This window comes from Centruroides vittatus, unplaced genomic scaffold, assembly GCF_030686945.1.
Source record: "Centruroides vittatus isolate TY-2023 unplaced genomic scaffold, ASM3068694v2 contig_726, whole genome shotgun sequence".
In the NCBI taxonomy this organism is placed as follows: domain Eukaryota; kingdom Metazoa; phylum Arthropoda; class Arachnida; order Scorpiones; family Buthidae; genus Centruroides; species Centruroides vittatus.
Genome location: NW_027122463.1, coordinates 195,492 through 216,848, shown reverse-complemented (window position 1 = coordinate 216,848; position 21,357 = coordinate 195,492). Strand labels below are relative to the sequence as shown.

Below are 21,357 nucleotides of genomic sequence, written 5' to 3'. Positions count from 1 at the left end.
AAGTGATATGGTAATATTCGTGTCTTTCGTTACATAGATACCGTATGTTTAAATTATTTTTTATTTTTTTTGGAAAACTTTAATGTTGTGAGAGGGCGCTTTTTTGTTTCGCGCGTTTTTTTGGTTGTTCCTGGGGGCGCGGACGCCATCTTGACTGTGGAACGGATTCGAGAGGAGTCCGGCCAGTATTATCGCAGTGTTTTGGATTGTTGTAAGTAATAAAGTTGTTTTAATAGTGCAATTATTGTGTGTGCTTGTATACAGTCCATTTTCGTCGTAAACATTTGGTCCGTCGAGGCGGATGGCAACGGATCGCAACGGATTGTAACGGAGTGCAGCGGATACTGTAATGGACGTGTAGCATATTCTGGATTGGAATGGATTGGAAACTTTGGAAACTTTCTCCTTCGAGTATTGGTACTCCCCTTTTCTGGATTAACTCCGCAGAGATAGGATTTAATACGCTCGAGCAAGTGAGTTGACCTTTTATTATTACCCGGTGTTATGGAGGGTCTTAAGTGTGCGTTGACCAAAAAGAAAGTCCTTAAGTCCAACACTACCAAGCTTAGGGAAAGGATAAGTGCTGGTCGCAGACAATACCCAAATAGAACTGTTCCAAACTAAAATTAAGAAACTTAGGGTTGAATTACATGACGTATTTCACGAGGTCTTTTCGCAATGTAACGATAAGGAAATTGAAATGTATATAGAGGAACAGCAATCTATTGAAGAGACTATTGACGAACTTTGGTTAACGGTAGAACGGAAGAACTCTAAGCAACGAGTTAATTCCACAAGTGATGCCGATAGTTTAAAATCACAGGTACCGGATGTAAGACTTCCGAAATTGTCTCTTCCGACCTTTAGTGGAAATGTTGAGGACTGGTTATCGTTCCATGACCTGTTTAAGGCTAGTGTGGACAATAATTCTAATCTGTCGAATTGTCAGAAATTGCAATATTTAAAATCATCGGTTAATGTTACCTATGGTATCCAAGATGGCGACGGGGAAATTTTTCTACCCTACAATCTAGACGGCGGCAGGGATTTTTCCCCCGCCCGTATATTGCACGCGGCGACCGCGAAATTTTTTCTTTCTACCGTACATTTAAACGGCGACGTGAAGGTTATTTCTACCCGACGGTCTATATTAAGAATACTAAAAAACACACGAACGAAAAAACAAGAGCACTTACTTTGTTACTGAGCCTTTCCTCTTTTTCTTCGTTTCCCGTCGACTGAACTTGATTCTCCGGCATGAGAAGAGGATCTCTTTTGCGCTTTTCTTTTAACAATGTTCTCGTTTTTTTCCACCTTTTTCTTCTTGGCAATAGGTGCGGGAGCGGCCGGAATGGTCTCCGGTTCTTTCCAACTAGGTACTTTTCCGCGACCGGGAAATATCATTCTGACGTGTTTGATAAAGGTGTGGAATTTTTCGCCGGGATTTTTTAACGTCCAATTGTGATACTTCTTATACATGAATGCGTACATATACGAATCCGACAAATCTTCTGTGTAATGTTTCGGCAAATTCTTCTTGTTTTTTAAGTGACCCCACAATCTTTCGATATTCTGAGTATGAACGCCTGTAATCGGGTTGACAAAATTTTCAGAGTGGTTTACTGTTTTATGAGAAATTTCTATACCTTCTAAATCGTCGATGTGGTTATATCCCTTCCATTCGTCTGTGAACACTGAGCTGCCGGAGTTAACGTATTTCGAAATGATCCAATTGAGAGTTATTTCAGATCTGTCATTAACCTGGCATATAAAACAAGTCTTGTCCTCCCGGCACAAACCTCCGACGACCCATTTAGTGCTTTTCATCTTTCTTCCTTTCTCGTATTTTCGTTTACATATCACTGTTTCGTCTATTTCCACTGTTTTGCCGACGCCTCCTATTTTAAACGATGTCAGATTGTGTAAGGACACTAACATAACGAAACGTACGTGGTTAGCCCAGTCTATTCCTGCCTTTTTAGAAACGCCCGAGGAAATTGCCGAATTACTCGTCGTGCACTCTAAACCAATATAGTGCCATATGAATGCCAACAGATTGGCCCACGAAACATTGCCGCATTTCCCTTTGAACGTTCCATCGAAAGCCGAACTATTCCGCCTGCATTTTCGGCAACGCATCGCGCAAGAATTCCGGTCGCTGCGATAAATCAATTTGCATGTTTGGCCGCATTCCTCGCAAACTTCCTCGGCGTGTTGGAGGCCTAATTTCACGGCGAATTTCAGTCCGCCATCAATTCTTTCGTCTAATCCCAACTCGGAATACTCCGCTTCGATTAACTGATAAAAACGTCGTCCAGTACACTGTTTCCAAAATCCGTCCGATTCTAAATCACAATCCGCCATGACTCGGTTGCGAAATATCTATTCCAAAAATCACAGAAAACGCTTAGCCTACTTTTCAATATAAACAACTTTTCCAACAGCCTAAATTCGCAAATAAAATTAAGAACATTACAAATTACCTCGTAATACAAAAATTCCAAAAGTAAGAAAAAACCAACGAAATCTCTCGGCACGACAAGACGCCCACTCATACTCGGAGGAAAAATTTGCATAATTCCGATAACACGCAATTCGAAGAATCAAAGCGCCCTCTACGGATATCTTCAGTTGATGACGAAATCATGACGTAATCCCGGTCGCAATCTCGAACGGAGAGTGAAAAAATTTCCCCACCGTGGTCCAGAATTTCCCCGTCGGCCTCTAGAATTTCTCCGCCGCCATCTTGGCTACCATAGGTAACATTAACCAAATCATCTTGTAGAGGTTATGCTTTGAAAATTATACAGTCACTTCCGATATTGGATTCTAACTATGAAACTGCAATGGAGCTCTTGCGCGAGCGGTTTTCTAATAAACGTGAGCTGGTAAATGCTTTGATCAAGAAATTAATAACCATTCCGAGTATCACTGATTCATCTCAGTCTATATTGCAAGCTGTGGATATTACAAATGAATGCGTCCGATCGTTGAGTGTGCTTGACCAGGATATTACCGGGTTTTCTGAAGTGCTAATAGTTTATTTAATTACGGAAAAATTCGATAAAAATACTAGGAGTTGGTGGGAACGTACCTTAAAGAAGGATGAGCTGGGCACGCTAGAGACCTTGCTTACCTTCTTGAAGGATCATGCGAGAACCCTTCAAGTTATTAAGTTGCCACCTAAGGAACAGAGAAGTGGTTCATATCCCAAAGTGACATCATTGGTATCTGGTAGTAATACTTGCTTTCTTTGTAAGAATGAGCACTCCTTATCTAAATGTTCAAGGTTCACACAGATGAGCACTCAGAAGAGGATAGATGTAGTTAAAAGGAATAGACTATGCTTTAATTGCCTTACTGCTCGACACCAAGCTAAAACCTGCATGAGCTTAAGTAGATGCAGAATATGTGGTAAATTACATCATACCATGTTACATATCAGTAGAGACTCTGAAGTGTCTTCAACTCTGAATTCTGGGAAGGCATTTAGTCCACCCTTGACTGATGCTCCTCCCTCCCAATCGACGCCATATGATTTATCGAGTCCAACTACCACTACTTGTGCTGGACTTTTTGATCCTTCGAGTACTATCGGAGTAGGTCTTAAAGGAACTAAACAGGTCTTACTTTGTACTGCTCTAGTCAAGGTAAGCGACTCATCTGGAAATTTCGTAACTTGTCGAGCTTTACTGGATAGCGGTTCTGAGGCATCATTTGTAACAGAAGACTGTATCAATAGACTGTGTTTGACGAAAAACAGTGCTAATGTTCGGATTTCTTGCTTGGGATCTTTTCATGCTGTGACTTCTGGTGAAATAGAGTTGACCTTTACCCCCCATTTTAGTTCAGACTTGAAATTTAGTACAAAAGCATTCGTGATTAAAAAAATAACGTCGGATGTTCCTAATGTACCTCTCCCTCCACATCTTCTGAACAATTTTAATGACCTAGTTCTGGCCGACCCATTCTTTTTTGAAACAAGACCAGTTGACATTCTATTGGGTGTTAATGTTTTCTTTACAATGCTAAAGGGAGATATAATACGGAGAAAGGAGACACTGCCGTTTGCTGTTTGCACCAAACTCGGCTGGATTATTGCGGGAACTGCCTTTCTCCATACCATCAATCAACCTATATTCTCTGTGAATAATATTCAATTGACCACTAAGGAGTTAGTTGAGAAATTTTGGGCATTGGACTCTGTCCCAGAGGCAAGGCGAATGTCTAAGTTGGACCAAGAATGTGAAGATCATTTTCGAGATACTCATTACCGGGATAAGAGTGGACGTTATGTTGTGAGACTTCCCTTTAAACAGAACCCCTCGTGTTTGGGCTATACTAAGGAGTTGGTGTTACAACGATTTAAGGCTTTAGAGTATAAGCTCAGTCGAACACCAGAAACATATGAGTTGTATAAGGAGTTCATGCGAGAATACATAGAGCTAGGCCATATGGAATTAGTTGATCAGTCAGGATCAAGCGGTATTTCCTATTATATTCCGCATCATCCAGTTATGAAGGAATCTAGCACAACAACGAAGTTACGTGTGGTCTTTAATGCATCGACGAAATCTTCTTCAGGCGTGTCATTGAATGACATTTTAATGGTTGGTCCTAGGATTCAACAAGAGTTATTCCCAATTTTGATGAGGTTTAGAACCTTTCCCATCGTCATTACTGCTGATATAATGAAAATGTTTAGACAAATATTGATTAACGAAAAGGATAGAGATTTTCAGAGAGTATTTTGGAGAAATGATGCTAGTGATCCAATTCATGAATATAGACTTGTTACAGTTACCTACGGCACAACACCCGCACCCTTTCTGGCTACAAGGACGCTTCATCAACTTGCGGATGACGAGGGAGACAATTTTCCCCTTGCCTCTAAGGCTATTATAAGAGATTTTTATGTAGATGATCTGTTATCAGGTGCACAAAGCACCGAGGAGTGTCAGTTGCTGGTCGACCAATTAACGGCCCTGATGACTAAAGGAGGATTTGTGTTACGCAAGTGGACTTCAAATGACCCATCGGTACTAGAGAAGATACCTAAGGAATTAAGAGACTCTTCTGAGTCTGTAAAGCTTCAAGAGGATAATGGAATCAAGATCTTAGGAATCAACTGGATTCCTCAGGAGGATTGTTTCAGATTTTTTATTCCATATTCAGATGAGCAAGCAGGTTATACTAAAAGAGAAATCCTTTCGGATTTAGCAAAAATCTTTGATCCCTTGGGCTGGCTTGCTCCATGTGTTGTATATGCAAAGATTCTGATTCAAGAGTTGTGGAAGTGTCAACTTTCATGGGATGAGCCCATCACTGCTGAAGTGGAGCATAAGTGGAAGTTATTTCGAAATGAGTTAACCCTTCTTGGGAACTTAAAGATTCCGAGGTTTGTTTCACTTCCAAGGTTAAACGTCCTTGATATCCATGCATTCTGCGATGCCTCAGAGAAGGCTTACTGTGCTGTAGTCTATACAAGAACAATGTCAACTAATTGTGACGTAAAGGTCACTTTACTGACATCCAAAACCAAGGTTGCTCCTCTTAAGGTACAATCTCTTCCCAGGTTGGAACTTTGTGCTGCTGTCCTATTGGCTAATTTATTGCAAACCGTATTGAAGTATCTTGATGTTCCCATACGTGACATATTTGCATGGTCGGATTCCACCGTTGTATTAGCATGGATTTCATCTGAGTCTTATCGTTGGGTACCGTTTATTGCCAATAGAGTCGAAAAAATTCAGAACGCAATTCCTACCGTGAAGTGGAGACACGTTGGTGGAAGTCATAATCCTGCGGACTGTGCGACAAGAGGATTTCTTCCTTCTGAGTTAGTTAACTGTGAGATTTGGTTCCAGGGACCAGATTGGTTAAGACAGATTAATCCTGAACTTTGGTCTGAACCTGAAAAATCTGTTGATGATGAGAAGATATACCTTGAGGAGAAGAAGACATACACGACGGCTACTTGTGAAGTTGAAGAAGATGGGATATTTAAAAGGTTTTCTTCATGGTCCAGATTATATCGCGTCGTATCATTATGTTTGAGGTTCCTGCATAATTGCCGTAACTCTCCAGAAAACCGTTTACATGGTTTTCTAACTACTAGTGAAGTAAAGACAGCCATTATGTCAATAATTAAGTCTGTACAACAATCATATTTTAGGGAGCAGATGTCTTGTTTAAGATTAGGCAAGGAACTAAGTGTTCACAGTGGAATAATTCAGTTGACTCCCTTCTTGGATGCTGTAGGCGTTATCCGCGTGGGAGGTCGGATAAAGAATGCCAATCTTCCTGAAACACGACGATATCCAGTCTTGCTTCCCTCTAAGAGTCATGTCACGAATCTTAATAACGTACTATCACATAGTTTACCTACATGCTAGCCAAGAGTTGCTTTTGAGTATTCTTAGAATGCAGTTTTGGATATTGTCCGGAAGAAGTGTAGTTCGTAATGTTATACATAAGTGTGTTACCTGTGTAAGAACCAGGGGAAGAACTGCCTCTCAGTTAATGGGTGATTTACCAGCCCCTAGAGTGCAACCCAGTCGGCCCTTCACTATTACTGGATTAGATTATGCTGGTCCTTATTTGTTTAAGTTACGAGGTGGAAGAGGTGTTCGATCTTCAAAGTGCTATGTTGCTATATTTGTATGTTTTTCCACAAAGGCTGTACACCTTGAATTGGTTAGTGACCTATCTACACCAACATTTTTAGCTGCGCTGAAGAGATTTATTGCGCGTCGAGGAAAACCAGTTAAAATGGTGAGTGACTGTGCTTCCAACTTCAAAAGGGCGGATAAAGAACTGAAAGAAGTTTATAAAAATGTGTCACTTATCGACAAGAGTAGTGAATTGGCTCATTTCATCGCTAGTGAAGGTATAACCTGGATTTTTAATCCACCAGCCGCCCCACATTTTGGAGGAATTTGGGAATCTGCCGTAAAATCAATGAAGTTCCATTTGAAGAGAGTTATAGGATCTACATTGTTAACGTACGAAGAGTTTGTAACGTTGTTAACCCAGGTGGAAGCATGCTTAAACTCTCGTCCCCTTTGTCCAATGTCAAGCGATCCCAATGACTTGCAGGTATTAACCCCTGGTCATTTTTTAATAGGTGCACCCTTGATTGCTATTCCAGAATCTGATTTGAGTGATATAGCTCTCCCTAGACTGAAACGTTGGACTCTAGTACAACAAAAGAATTCAAAGAAAGTAAAATTCAATCAGATAAGCATTTATTTAGGTAATTATAGCTAATAATTAAATTCATGTCAATAAAATTAAGTAATGTAAAACAAAATTAATATTACGTAAGTAACAACAAAAAACGGAAATGTTTATTCAGAATCAGAACTGTTTTCAGAATGAGAACTCATTGATGTCGCATCGGTATCATCAGTATTTTCATTCTTGCTTTCAGTCTCCCACAAAATGTCATCTTCCGTCCCATTTAAATCATCGGAAATGCAGCATTTCTTGAAACCTTTAACTATCGATTCAGGTTCGATCTTCTGCCAGGCAGTGGCAATTCATTCTCCTAAAAGAGAGACTGGGGTTTTTTTTATTTTTCCTGAAGGTGTCGACACAATGGATGATTGCCCGATAATAGCCAATTGTTGTATTCTTTTCGAAAATTCTCTTTAAATGGTTTATTAACCACCACATCCAAGACTTGAAACTGAGAAGTCATACCACCCGGTATTATTACAAGATCGGAATCCAATGCCTCAATTTTTTCCTTAACACTTGTCGTAAGGTGGCCTCGAAATGCATCAAGGACTAGCATGGAGCGGGAGTTTCTCAGAGAACCTGGCCGTTTCCCCCATATCACATTCAACCAGTCTAATACCAACTCCTCTGTCATCTAACCTTTTTCTTGGACCCGAAAAACAATTCCTGGACACAGCTTTTCTTTGGGCATTGTTTTACGTTTCAATATAACGTAAGGTCGAAGCTTTTGTCCGTCAGCAGTAACAGCAAGCATAACAGTAATTCTGAAGTTTTCATAACCAGCTGACTTCAATAAGACCGTTTCTTCACCTTTCTTACTTACCGTGAGGTCGGAAGGCATGTCAAAATAGACTGGTGTTTGGTCTGCATTTTCCATATTTCCGAGACTGTCGTTGTGCTTTTTGCGTAATAATATAACATGGTGCTGATAAGCCAGCAATTTTTCATTAAAGTCGTCAGGAAGTTTTTGCGCGAGAGTTGTCCGCCGTCGTAGTGATAAACCATTCCTTTTCATCATTCTTCTACACCAACCCATACTTGCCTTAAAGTCCTTTCTAGGAATGTTTAAATTAGCAGCCTCTTCTAACGCTTTAAATCTTATGACTTCACGGGATATTGGGCACCCTTCATTTCGCTTTTATATTACGAATTTTAACACTTGCTGCTCAACTTCATTAAACCTTCCTTTTTTAGGTCCACTAAAAGATTTTCTTGAAGAATTTGCATTCCTATATTTCCTTAAATCTTTTCTCCGTAGGCGGATGTTTACTTCTGGAACTCTGTATTTCCTCGAAGCTCTCAAGTTGTTCGTTCTTTCTGCCTCGTTTGCAACCATAATTTTAAAATTCATATCGTAGGTTCTCCTGGTACCTTTATTTATTTGACTCTTTGATGCGCCTTTTTTGTCAATACTACCTTTATTACTCACACTCATTTTTTATGGCCAGTAAAGAAAATAGTAAAGTAACCGTCGCTAGTCACTAGAGCAAAAAATAAATGAAACAAAACAGTTGCGTGAGACGTTAACGAGTGGAGACATAGCCTTACTATAGTAGCGCTATGCAAACAAAAGCGCAGGCCTACTAACTAGATCACATGCTTGTTTTGAAGTGGTCGGTCGAGCTAGGAATTGGTCAAACGTTCAGTCGCGTTTTAACCTCTGTAGGAAAATGTCCTTGTTTATATTACATTCCATTACTTAAACCCCGAATTTAGCGCGAGTCGATTTTTTAACGGAAAATAAATGGTCGAAAAATATCGCGTTATATTCGGGCTAATACGGTATATTGTTTCGGCAGGATAATGAAGTATATTTTCACAAACAATCTTTACTACTTTGTTTTCTATTTCTTCTTCTGTTTGAATATTAGAATAAAAAATGTTTATATTCCTTACTAAATAATGCTTGATTATTTCCACTCCTAGTCTTACAGCTTTTGTCTTGTCTCTGATGATCACATTTGGATTTTTGTTAGAATTTTCTTCTTCTTCGACAGAAAAAAGCCAATTATCAATAGGGGGAACCGATCTTCTAACATCTTCAATTGGAGCTTCTAGTGGTTGAGGGTCAAAAATAGCATTTAAATTCAAATCATGAAAGGATTCTTCCAAACGACTGATAGTAATGGCTGCAAATTGTTCAAAATCATCTTTCACCGTTTCATTACGTATAAAAGGATACGCAAGATTATTATAAGGATTGCTAGGATCCAGCACTAACGGTCTTTGCACTCTTATACGATAATCCACTTCGTTGAAACTGTAATGCTCGTCGAACACAATATTTAAATTTTCCAAATTTGTCATTAGTTGCAAAAACTCACGGAATGCTCTCAATATGAACACAGTAGAATATTTTCTTTCTTCCTCCTTGGCCACGTAAAGTGCAATTGCTTCGATCATCGACGATCTTCCAGTAAAATAACTATTGATGAATAAAGTTTTATTCCAAAATTTTGCTACCCTGATAAAGTTATGTGCAAATTTCGATTGCTTCCTTATGAACTCCGCTTGAGTTTTGCCCAAACTGCTACTGAATTCGTGTGTAGAAGGATTCTTTAGATTTCTTATTTTTCGTATTATTAGCTCTCTTTGCAAATTCTGGTCTACACTAAAGTTTGTGGCTGGTACTATGTCGTACTTGATATTGTTTATCATCACTTGAAGAGAATTCCGATTTCTGACGATTTTGCCATTAAAATCCTCTTCCATCGATATAACATCTTCGAAATCACAAATGACAACGTCATAAGGCGGTAGAACATCGTCAATAAAAATCACACAGTCGAAATCAAAATTTAATTTAACTGCTGTATTTTTCTTGACGCTGCCACATATTCTACCTCTGTTAATCTTGAATTGGCTTTTAATCGTGAGAAGTTGAAACAGCTTCCTTATATTTGTCCTTCCTTCTCTCAAAGTTTTTCTGGACGGTTTCAAATTAATCGATAATTTCGTCAATTTCTCTTCTAACGTAGTACGTTCCGACAGTACGTAGAGTACGTAGTAGTACGTTAGAGAAAATTAGTTTAATTTTTGCATTTAATTGTATTATTTGTTGATTAATTTATAAACTGATTGAATAAAAGATTTAAAATGAAATAAAAGTTTGAAAATGGTTTAATAAAGAAGTATTCTTGGAAACTGCAAAATTTAATTTCATGTTTTTAACAACGTTAAAAATTAATAACAACTATTTATATTACATTATAAATATTTTTATTTTTATTAAAAAATTAGACATGCTGTAAGAAAGTAATGTTTTTAGATTTTTTAAAAAATGTAAAAATGCCAGACAATTTTTTAAAATTGATAGGTTCCAGTCTCTATTTTCTTTGTTTTATTGACACCATGTATTTGTTTGTTGGTATGTCAATATGATCGCTACATTGGAAGCCTCTCTAACAATGACTACAATTTTATTTCACTCTACTTTCTATTTGCTTATCATTTGAACTAACTAAAATATGCTCTTTAACAATGCTGAACATAGAATAAACCAAACTGTATTTCAATGTTGAAGTTGTTTACTTGCAAAGATTTTTAAATTACAATTTGATATTTCAAAATGTCTTCAGGTTGAGCATATACCATTCAATTTACAATTTTTGATAAAAGTATATTAACAGGTTCCAAATGTGCCATTTGGTTTATTTTTAATCTAAGTTTGGTGTTGTTAAAAAGCATATTTTTATTTACTACAAAAACTGCAAAATGGTTCTCACTTTTAAAGATGAAGTGACTCATCAAGCATACCCAGCTGCAATATCTATTAAGTTCCCATCAGCACAATTTAATTCCTAAATGGATCTTCATTAAATACATCTCCATTCCACAATGTATCAGGCTGACTGTTCTGAAGGTAGAATGAAAATTATTGGCTAAGCTCATCACTGAAAAAATGGGGAAGAGGGAATGGGAAATATAAGAAATTTACATCAACTTTACAAAATTGATGTAAATTTGCTAATTCTGTGATGTATTTGTGTGTAATTCATGGATATTCATCAATGTCAAAAGAAGTGTTTTTTTTTTAAAAGTTTACCTGAATTTAAAGGTTTCAATAGTCTATGAATCTCCTCTTCCAACAGTTCATATGTATATAAAGGAAACTTGATCCCCTGCTCTTTGTTCATTGTGCCTAACTAGTAAAGTGTTAAAGATGTTAAAATGTTACACTTTTAAAATAAATTATGGCTCTATATACAAAACTTTTCTGATAATAATATATATAAATATTAATCACGTATCTCAAGTGTAATATTTAATAAAATACTGTATGCAATTAAATCAAAATTAATGAAAAATTTGTTGCATAGTACTTACATATTTAAATGTGATTTTTGGTTTGATGAGTTTGATACCTGAAAATATATAGAAATAATGAAATGTAATTGTCCTAATAATAAAATTATTTAAACCTTTTTTTTTCATAAGATCATTCAAAAAATATTGAAAGTATAACTGCAACTAAAACTAACCAATTCTGTTCTTATTAATTTTTATACTTTCTGTTTTAATATTATTTAAAAATTATCAACCAATCAAACTTTATTTGTAATAAGGAGAACCTTGTTACAGGGGGATAGTATTATAATTGTCTTTAAGTTTACAAATAGAATATAGTAAGTAAGTAAGTAATGTTTATTGTAATAGGATTAAACCTGTTACATGGGGTGTTTCAATTATTACCAATCACAATCATACAACAACATATTAGTTCCGTATAATACATCTTAACTATTTAGTTTAACATTGACACATATATACATTAATAAAAGCTGAATCTTTTAAATAACATCTTATATAACTTAATTACAAAAATTTTAACAAATTGATTAGATTATAGTTACAATTCTGCTGTACGAGAAGAAATTTGTACTTGATATTTACATTGGTAATCATGTGCAACACATGGAAGTATTATCCATTTCAGGACCCTAATACTTTCTTGCGAGAACAAAACTTATATATTGGTAAAGATCCCTAAATCGATGACAATATCATATCAACTTTGTTTAAATTTAACTGTCATATTCTTTTTACACTTTTTAAAATGATATGATTCTAGTACCGCCATTAAGATATCCTAGTTCCTATAAGATTTTTAATCTCCTCATGTGATAATATGCCATTAATATTGTACCAAACTCTGGATGGAATGTTATAATGCTGTAAGGAACCAAGTCCGAGCGTTATTTTTATTTTACTTTTATTTTGCTTATTATTCTATTTTTGTTTGGGGCTTATGTTTTGTTAGGACGAAGGTTTCCTCACCATTCACCTTAAGTATTTAAAAAGAGAAGAAATAAAACCCAACTCACCGACGAAAGAAAAGCGCCATAGGACTCACGCACATTTGCGCTCCCCGAGCGGCAAAGAATAGGTCCGCACCAAGAAGAGGGGGGGGAGAACCCACAAGCACGAAATAAACTCGCTAAACCTTAAGTAATAAAAACGTCCCGGAAAGAATTGTAAAAACAAATAATGTAAAAGGTTAGTGAGTAAACTGTCGGAAAAAAGGCTGCCAGACGATGAAAAACGTTATTGTTAGCATTTAAGTATGTAAATGAGGGGAGTGACCGCATTTAGAATTGTGACGTCACCTCACACTATAAATCCCGAGTCTCAAGTGAAGACGGTGAGGTGAATTCTGATAGCAACGAGCTTGGTGAGCTTCGCAGCAGTAATAGAGAGGTGTCCGATAGGATCTCGAATAGTTCCAAGGTGATTTTGAAGTGATTCGAAGTTTGGATCGACAGTCTGAGAAAGTCTTGAGAGTTTGAGGAAATAGGTTCCGAGTATATTGAGGTGACGATTAGGATCTCTAGTTTATAAGAATTATTGTTATAAGTTAAACTTTTGGTTTTGTCGGATTCCAAAGGGGATAGAGTTAAGTTAGACTTAGATTTGAATTGAGAATTGTCGGGTTGACTTTGTTGAATTTCTTTCAATAAATTATTGTTTGATTTTTACTTAATATTGTACATAGTTATTGCTAAACGATTAATTAAATCTTTGGTTTTTTTCTATTGACAAATATTGTCTTTATTTAATTCGGTGCACGCTTAAAGTCCAGGCCTGGCACGCTAACGCGAATCCGAGTAAAGTACCCGGTAGGTTAACGGTTGTTCCCGACACGGTAGAGTCGATAATCGTTGTAAACTAAAATAGTACTTTACAACTGGCGCCCGAACAGGGACTTTAAAGGTTAATATTAAACTTTGTTGCTTTCTTTGTTGATCTTGACTTTAGCTTAGAGGAATAACACCTCGTAATCTCTGAAAAAAAAAAAAATGGAAGATAGTGCACCAGTCACCCGAGCCGAATATAACCAGTTGCAACAACAATTGTCAGTACTGTTGCAACAAGTGTCATCCTTGTCAAACACCGTGACTCATCTGACTTCATGTGTCACGTCTGGAATTGTAGAGCCAACAACACCGAACGTTACAAGTGCTGTACGGCCCGAAACTTCTACTCTGAGACAGGAAGTGCCTACATCTAATGCATCGATGGTCTGGCTTCAGACTGCACCGCCGCTGCCAGCCATCCAATTTAACGGTAGGTCAGCATTAACTGCTAATGATTTCTTGCAGGACCTCGAACAGCATTTCCTGGTGAACCAAATACCGAACGCTAGATGGGTTGATACTGCCGCTAGTTGTCTTCGCGGTAGCCCAGCAATGTGGTGGAAGAATGAAGGACGCCACCGAATCGGCAACAGTTGGCCGTTGTTTAAGCGATCTTTTCTGGATCTTTACGCTCCTTTAGCTGACGAAGTAGCTGTCGCTAAAGAACTATTTAGTCGACAATACACAGGAACCAATGGAGTCGAGCAGTTTATATGGACCACAGTACAGCTATACCGCACGTGGAGATTTTTAGCTCGGGATGAGGAAATTATACAATGTGTAGTTGCCCAGATGCCTCTTCCGTTACGTGAGTATCTGGAAAATCGCAGTTCTTATTCATTAAACGAGTTAGTACGTACTGCGAAAGAGTACGAATTTAGGCGAAACGACCAAGGTTCTCCTGACAGTGCAAAGCAGATTAAGGACTGTCGAAAAGTAAGTAAGCAGCTAGAGCCGAAAAATTTTGCACCGGCAAAGTCACCCATGACCTGTTATTCATGTGGTGAGGTGGGACATTTTTCGAGGAATTGTCCAAAAGGGAAAGGACAAAATGACCAAACAAATGTCAAGACGCCCAATAGTCCCGAAAGAAAAGTAACCTGGAAAAGGAAGGGTAATGGAAAAAGAAAACCTTTAAACTAAACCGGAGACAGCGAGAGGAGGATCCTGTCTCCAATATGGATCCAAATACCTCCACCGTAGGACTAATCGTGAGTGAAGCCTCCAAGTTGCCTGAGGTAAATATTTTTATTAATGGAGTATTAACCTCAGCCCGGATTGATACGGGTTCTGACTTTACTTTAATCAATGAGTTAGTGTGGAGGAGAATTTCTTTACAGAATCGAAATATTCGGTTACAAGTAGGGCCGAATTTTAAGTTAGCCATTGAAGGAGGAAAGGGAACCTCCGTTGGAAAATTCCTGGCAAAAATCCAGATTGGAAGTGTTACCCTTCGACAGGCGTGCGTAGTAGTAAAAGGACTTATAATGCCATGCTTACTAGGGCGTGATTTCGCCAAGAATCATAGAATAACAATGGATTTTAAAAATTTGACAATTTCTTTGGATGTAAGTCATCCCAAAGAGAGAATTTCACCTAAGTGGGACGAACTCCAAACCACTTTAAGTGGTGAAAGGTTAGTAACTTTGAAAAATGTATTATTGCAATACTCGCAACTGTTTACAGATAAGCCGGGACTAACTAATATGATAGAACATGAAATCGTCACTGACAAAGCGACACCAGTATGTGGACGTCCGTATAAATACTCTGACGTAAAGTTAAAGGAAATGAACCGCCAGATAGCGGAAATGTTAAGAGATGGTATCATCCAACCATCAAATTCTCCGTGGGCATCCCCGGTCGTCATGGTCAAGAAAAAAACGGGCGATTGGAGATTATGTATCGACTATAGAAAGCTAAATCAGGTAACAGTGACTGATAAATATCCTTTACCGATTATTTCAGAATTACTGACTTCGCTTAAGGAAGCGAACTTTATAACTACCTTGGACTTATCATCTGGTTACTGGCAAGTGCCATTAAAGGAACAAGACAGACCGAAGACAAGCTTTATTACGAATAGTGGCTTGTATGAATTCCTGGTCATGCCGTTTGGGCTCAAAAACGCCCCGGCAACATTCCAAAGACTAATGGACAAAGTCCTAAAGGAAGAAAAAGGGAAGTATTGCCAAGTTTACTTAGACGACATTATTATATACTCATCTACTTTTACAGAACACATCGAACATTTGACCAATGTGCTCAAACGATTGGCAGCTGCAGGACTAACCATTAAGTTGGCTAAGAGTAACTTTTGCCGCCCAGACGTTCAGTACCTGGGATTTAAAGTCAGCAATAAAGGCATTGCGACGGAAGATGAAAAAGTAAGGGCCGTTCGAGAGTTTCCGACGCCCAGAAATACGAAGGATCTTAGCACCTTTTTGGGAATGTGCAGCTGGTACTGTAGATTCATACCTAACTACGCAACTATTGCCGAACCATTGTATCAATTACGGCGGAAAAGGAAACGATGGGAGTGGACAGAAGAATGCCGGCAAGCTTTTGAAAAGCTAAAAAGTAAGTTAATAACTGCACCTATTTTGCAGCTTCCTAGGCCAGGTGTGCCCTATACGTTATATACAGATGCTAGCACGGTAGGACTGGGAGCAGTGCTTTGCCAGGAGAAAGTCATTGCATACGCTAGCCGTACTTTAAACGCAGCCGAAAGGAACTATACGGCCACGGAGCTTGAATGTCTAGCCATTGTATGGGCTACAGAGAAGTTCAAAATCTACCTAGACGGAACCAAATTCACCGTCGTAACAGACCATTCTGCATTACGATGGCTTAATAGTTCTACATCCCTCTCAGGTAGGTTAATGAGATGGGCATTAAGATTGCAGGAATTTAGTTTCCAAATCCAACATAGAAGTGGAAAGGACAATCAATTGCCAGACGCTTTATCTAGACGTCCATTGGAAGATCCACAACTAAGTAACGACTTAGACATAACCGCAAAATTGTTAGCGGTAACAACATTTGAACGAGAGAAAGACCTTATAGACGCTCAACGAACTGATTCACAGTGGAGCGGACTGTACGATTACTTAGCGACTGGGAACTTACCAAATGACCCAGCCATGTCAGCAGAAATAGTAGGTAAGTTATCCCATTACCGGCTAGTAAATGATGTTTTATATTATAGCCGGAAAACAGATGACACTGGAGGTTACAGACCAGTAATTCCTTACAATGCTGTAGATTTTACTAATCACTTAATGGAAATTTCATTCTATGTTCTAATTAGTACTTTGTTATAAAAAAACAAAAAGTTAACTTTTTTAAAAAATTAAAAAAAAATACTATTTAGAAATAATTATTACAGAAAAATAATTCATTTAAATTTTATTACTTTATATAAAAATCTACTTTATATTATCATGGGACAAATAAGCATTCCAAAATCTAATAATTCCAACACTATGCTAAAAATAATTTATTTCCCTTAGTATTCCAGCATAATGCATTGATGTTTCCATTATGACCTTCTAATTCCATATGAAGTTTTGATTCACCATTTGATTCTATAGTCCTAATTCTAATAATTTTTGGATATATACGATTAAAGATTAGAAATAAAATTTGGCACTTGAGGTAAGTGTTAGGCACCATCTCTTATTAGAATTAATAATTATAATAATTTAAATAATTTTAGATTAAGGTCGCATTTTGTACGGGCTTGAGCAGCCATTCGTCTGCTGGCGGTGTGGTTGGTTCACTGATAAAAGTCGGAAAAAAATTAGTTGTATTTCGGATCCGAGCTTTAAAATCTTTTCATTAATAAAATCATGGATGAAGAATACGATGCTATTGTTTTAGGTACTGGTCTTAAAAAATGCATCCTTAGTGGACTACTATCAGTAAGTGAGAAAAAAGTTTTACACATTGATAGAAACAAGTATTATAGAGGTGAAAGTGCTTCTATTACTCCACTTGAAGAATTATTTGCAAAATTCAATTTGCCATCAGCACAGTTGGATGAATATGGATGCTCAAGAGATTGGAATATTGACCTTATTCCATAGTTTCTCATGGCTAATGGTCAGTTAGTTAAATTGCTCATTCACACTGGTGTAACATGTTACCTGGAATTTAAATCTGTTGAAGGAAGTTATGTTTATAAAGGTGGAAAAATTTTTGAACTTCCTGCAGATGAAAAAGAAGCTTTAGTATCAAATCTCATGGGTATGTTTGAAAAAAGTCGTTTCAGGAACTTCTTGATTTTTATACAAGAATTTAGCATGGAAGATCCAAAAACATGGAAGGATATTGACCCCAATAAAACTAATACTGCTCAAATGTATGAGAAGTTTGGATTGGATAAGGATACAGCTGACTTTACTGGTCATGCCTTAGCTTTGTATCGAGATGATGAGTATTTAAATAGACCTTGTGTTGAGACAATTTTAAAAATTAAGCTGTACAGTGACTCTCTGGCACGATATGGAAAAAGCCCATATTTGTATCCACTTTATGGTTTGGGAGAACTGCCACAAGGATTTGCACAATTGAGTGCTATTTATGGTGGTATGTACATGTTGGATAAACCTATTGATGAAATTGTCCTGGAGGATGGTAAAGTAGTTGGTGTACGTTCTGGAAAAGAGATTGCAAAATGCAAACAAGTATATTGTGACCCATCCTATGTTCCTGATTGTTCAGAAAAAGTAGGACAAGTTGTTTGTTGTATTTGTTTGATGAACCATCCTATTCCAAATACTAAGGATGCATTATCTTGTCAAATCATCATTCCACAGAAACAAGTAGGCCAAAAATCAGATATCTATGTTTCATTAGTATCTTACACTCATCAAGTTGCAGCTAAAGGTTGGTTTGTAGCTATGGTTAGTACTACAGTGGAAACCAATAATCCGGAGAATGAGATTAAGCGTGGACTTGATGTATTGGGACCAATCAGACAAAAATTTATATGGGTGAGTGATGTTTATAGACCAAAAGATGATGGCAGAGAAAGTCAGATATTTATCTCTGAATCTTACGATGCCACTACTCATTTTGAGACTACCTGTCTTGATGTATTGGATATCTTCCATGGAGGTACTGGAGAAGATTTTGATTTCTCTAAAGTCAAGCATAACTTGGGAGACGAACAAGATTAGAAATTTCAAATAGCTCTTTCACGTCCCATTTTGTCATTAGAGATATCCTTTCTATACAGTTCTCTTTAAACTGCTGTGATGATGAAGTTTCAGGAGAGTTTCCAGAAATCAGCTTTATATGTTTTATTTTTTATTTTTAATTGTCTTTTGAAAAATTGGTGTATGTATACATATCTCGAATGAGAAGGGAGCAAATTGTCCAATAGGGAATATTGTCCTAGACTATAGAAATATTTTAAATAATTTGAATAAAAAAGATCTCTACAATTTATATAACTATTTTATCAAGGCGACAGAAATGTTAGAAAGTTAACTCAGCAGAGTCAACTTATGATAATACTGTTAAGTTGTTTGGATATAATGTGATGATTATCAATTATTGTTATTAATTATTAATTATGTTAATAATAAACTAATTTGAAATCTATTGTATAAAAATTCTTGACAGTTACATTATTATTGAATGTTCTATTATCAAAGAATTTGAATAAATTAAAATTATACAACCCCCATAACAGGGATAATCCTTTTTTGTTAATAAAGATTGATTGATTTTTATATTATAAAATAAAGATAAATTTTTTAAAAAGAGATCCAATTTTACTTAAGAACTAATTCAGGAGCTTGATTTCCTTCATACTTAGGACAATATTTAAGATGAAAACAAGATACTTCTTTATGATTAGTTTTACATTTACTCTGAATAGAATTTATTAAAATATTTTGGATGCATAATTCCATTCTTGCATACACAGATATAACTGGATGAGATCTATATAGATAAAAATTAAAGTATCTAAGTAGACAATCTGTGTATAACATTACATTAATCAAATAAATTTTAGTTTTTTTATTAAGTTACAAATAATGGAATTTAATATTGTATAAATAAAGAAGTATCCAATGGAAATTTTTAAATAATATGAATCTAATCTTTCGCTTAATTTATCTCTAAATTTGATTCTGTTAAAAAATATTTTAATTAATAAAATATCTATATGTTCCACGAAAATAATCTTATCAGTTTGAACTTTCTTCAAAAAAATACACAGCGCCATCTTTCGTTTAAAATAAATAATTTATAAATATCCATAGTCATTTCTATTTTATATATGTGCCGCCATCTATCGCATATATTTTGAATTATTTAAACTTGTATCGAAAAATCGTAAATAAAATATATTTTTATTAAGAAATTTGCTAACATCATATAAAATAACAATAAAACATAATTAATATTATAGAGCCAATTCCATGTTTAAAGTATCTATATTAAAAACAACATATGCATCGAAAATAATATAAATAAAAAGGTTTTTGATATACTTTAATACAAACATATCATAAATTATTCGCTTGTTAAAAAAATAAATCATTTGAAACATTTATAAAAGAATATAAAAGCTTTATAAACGAAATAAGACTACCCTAGTCACGTGACGCCACACTTCCGCTACGTCACCCTAGTCTGACGTCACCGTTTAAATAACCGGTTTAAAAGGACAAAGGAAAATCCAAATGAATACGTACATGTTAAAAACGTACTTAAAATGGCAGTACTGTCGACTCGATAGTTGGATAAAAAAGAACCGTTGGAAAAATTTACTAAAATTAAAATTAACATAATTTACGATAAATATAATAAACTAATACTTTACTATTAATTCTATGTTATATTTAAGTATTAGTTTATTACATTTATCGTAAATTATGTTAATTTTAATTTTAGTAAATTTTAGTATACTATTAATTCTATGTTATATTTAAGTATTAGTTTATTACATTTATCGTAAATTATGTTAATTTTAATTTTAGTAAATTTTAGTATACTATTAATTCTATGTTATATTTAAGTATTAGTTTATTACATTTATCGTAAATTATGTTAATTTTAATTTTAGTAAATTTTAGTATACTATTAATTCTATGTTATATTTAAGTATTAGTTTATTATATTTATCGTAAATTATGTAATGTTAAAAATTTACTAAAATTAAAATTAACATAATTTACGATAAATGTAATAAACTAATACTTAAATATAACATAGAATTAATAGTATACTAAAATTTACTAAAATTAAAATTAACATAATTTACGATAAATGTAATAAACTAATACTTAAATATAACATAGAATTAATAGTATACTAAAATTTACTAAAATTAAAATTAACATAATTTACGATAAATGTAATAAACTAATACTTAAATATAACATAGAATTAATAGTATACTAAAATTTACTAAAATTAAAATTAACATAATTTACGATAAATGTAATAAACTAATACTTAAATATAACATAGAATTAATAGTATACTAAAATTTACTAAAATTAAAATTAACATAATTTACGATAAATGTAATAAACTAATACTTAAATATAACATAGAATTAATAGTATACTAAAATTTACTAAAATTAAAATTAACATAATTTACGATAAATGTAATAAACTAATACTTAAATATAACATAGAATTAATAGTATACTAAAATTTACTAAAATTAAAATTAACATAATTTACGATAAATGTAATAAACTAATACTTAAATATAACATAGAATTAATAGTATACTAAAATTTACTAAAATTAAAATTAACATAATTTACGATAAATGTAATAAACTAATACTTAAATATAACATAGAATTAATAGTATACTAAAATTTACTAAAATTAAAATTAACATAATTTACGATAAATGTAATAAACTAATACTTAAATATAACATAGAATTAATAGTATACTAAAATTTACTAAAATTAAAATTAACATAATTTACGATAAATGTAA

The 21,357-nt window shown here is 35.1% G+C and overlaps 2 protein-coding genes, 1 long non-coding RNA gene and 1 pseudogene across 3 annotated transcripts; 3 read left to right on the top strand and 1 right to left on the bottom strand.

The window, feature by feature from the left end:
* Positions 1-4,025: 4,025 nt before the first annotated feature.
* LOC136980843 (uncharacterized) lies at positions 4,026-6,395 on the top strand. The gene has a single exon (XM_067277046.1). The coding sequence runs from the start codon at positions 4,026-4,028 to the stop codon at positions 6,393-6,395; it is 2,370 nt and encodes a 789-aa protein (XP_067133147.1).
* Positions 6,396-6,423: 28 nt separating this feature from the next.
* LOC136980842 (uncharacterized) lies at positions 6,424-7,157 on the top strand. Its single transcript, XM_067277045.1, has 2 exons — positions 6,424-7,013; positions 7,127-7,157. Exons 1-2 carry the CDS (start codon positions 6,424-6,426, stop codon positions 7,155-7,157), a joined length of 621 nt encoding a protein of 206 aa, XP_067133146.1.
* Positions 7,158-10,948: 3,791 nt separating this feature from the next.
* Positions 10,949-20,063, bottom strand: LOC136980794 (uncharacterized). The gene is made up of 4 exons (XR_010881603.1): positions 19,987-20,063; positions 11,569-11,606; positions 11,288-11,387; positions 10,949-11,098 (listed from the first exon to the last, which is right to left on the bottom strand). It is a non-coding gene; the product is annotated as an uncharacterized lncRNA (long non-coding RNA).
* LOC136980813 (rab GDP dissociation inhibitor beta pseudogene) lies at positions 17,136-18,777 on the top strand (annotated as a pseudogene).
* Positions 20,064-21,357: the final 1,294 nt, after the last annotated feature.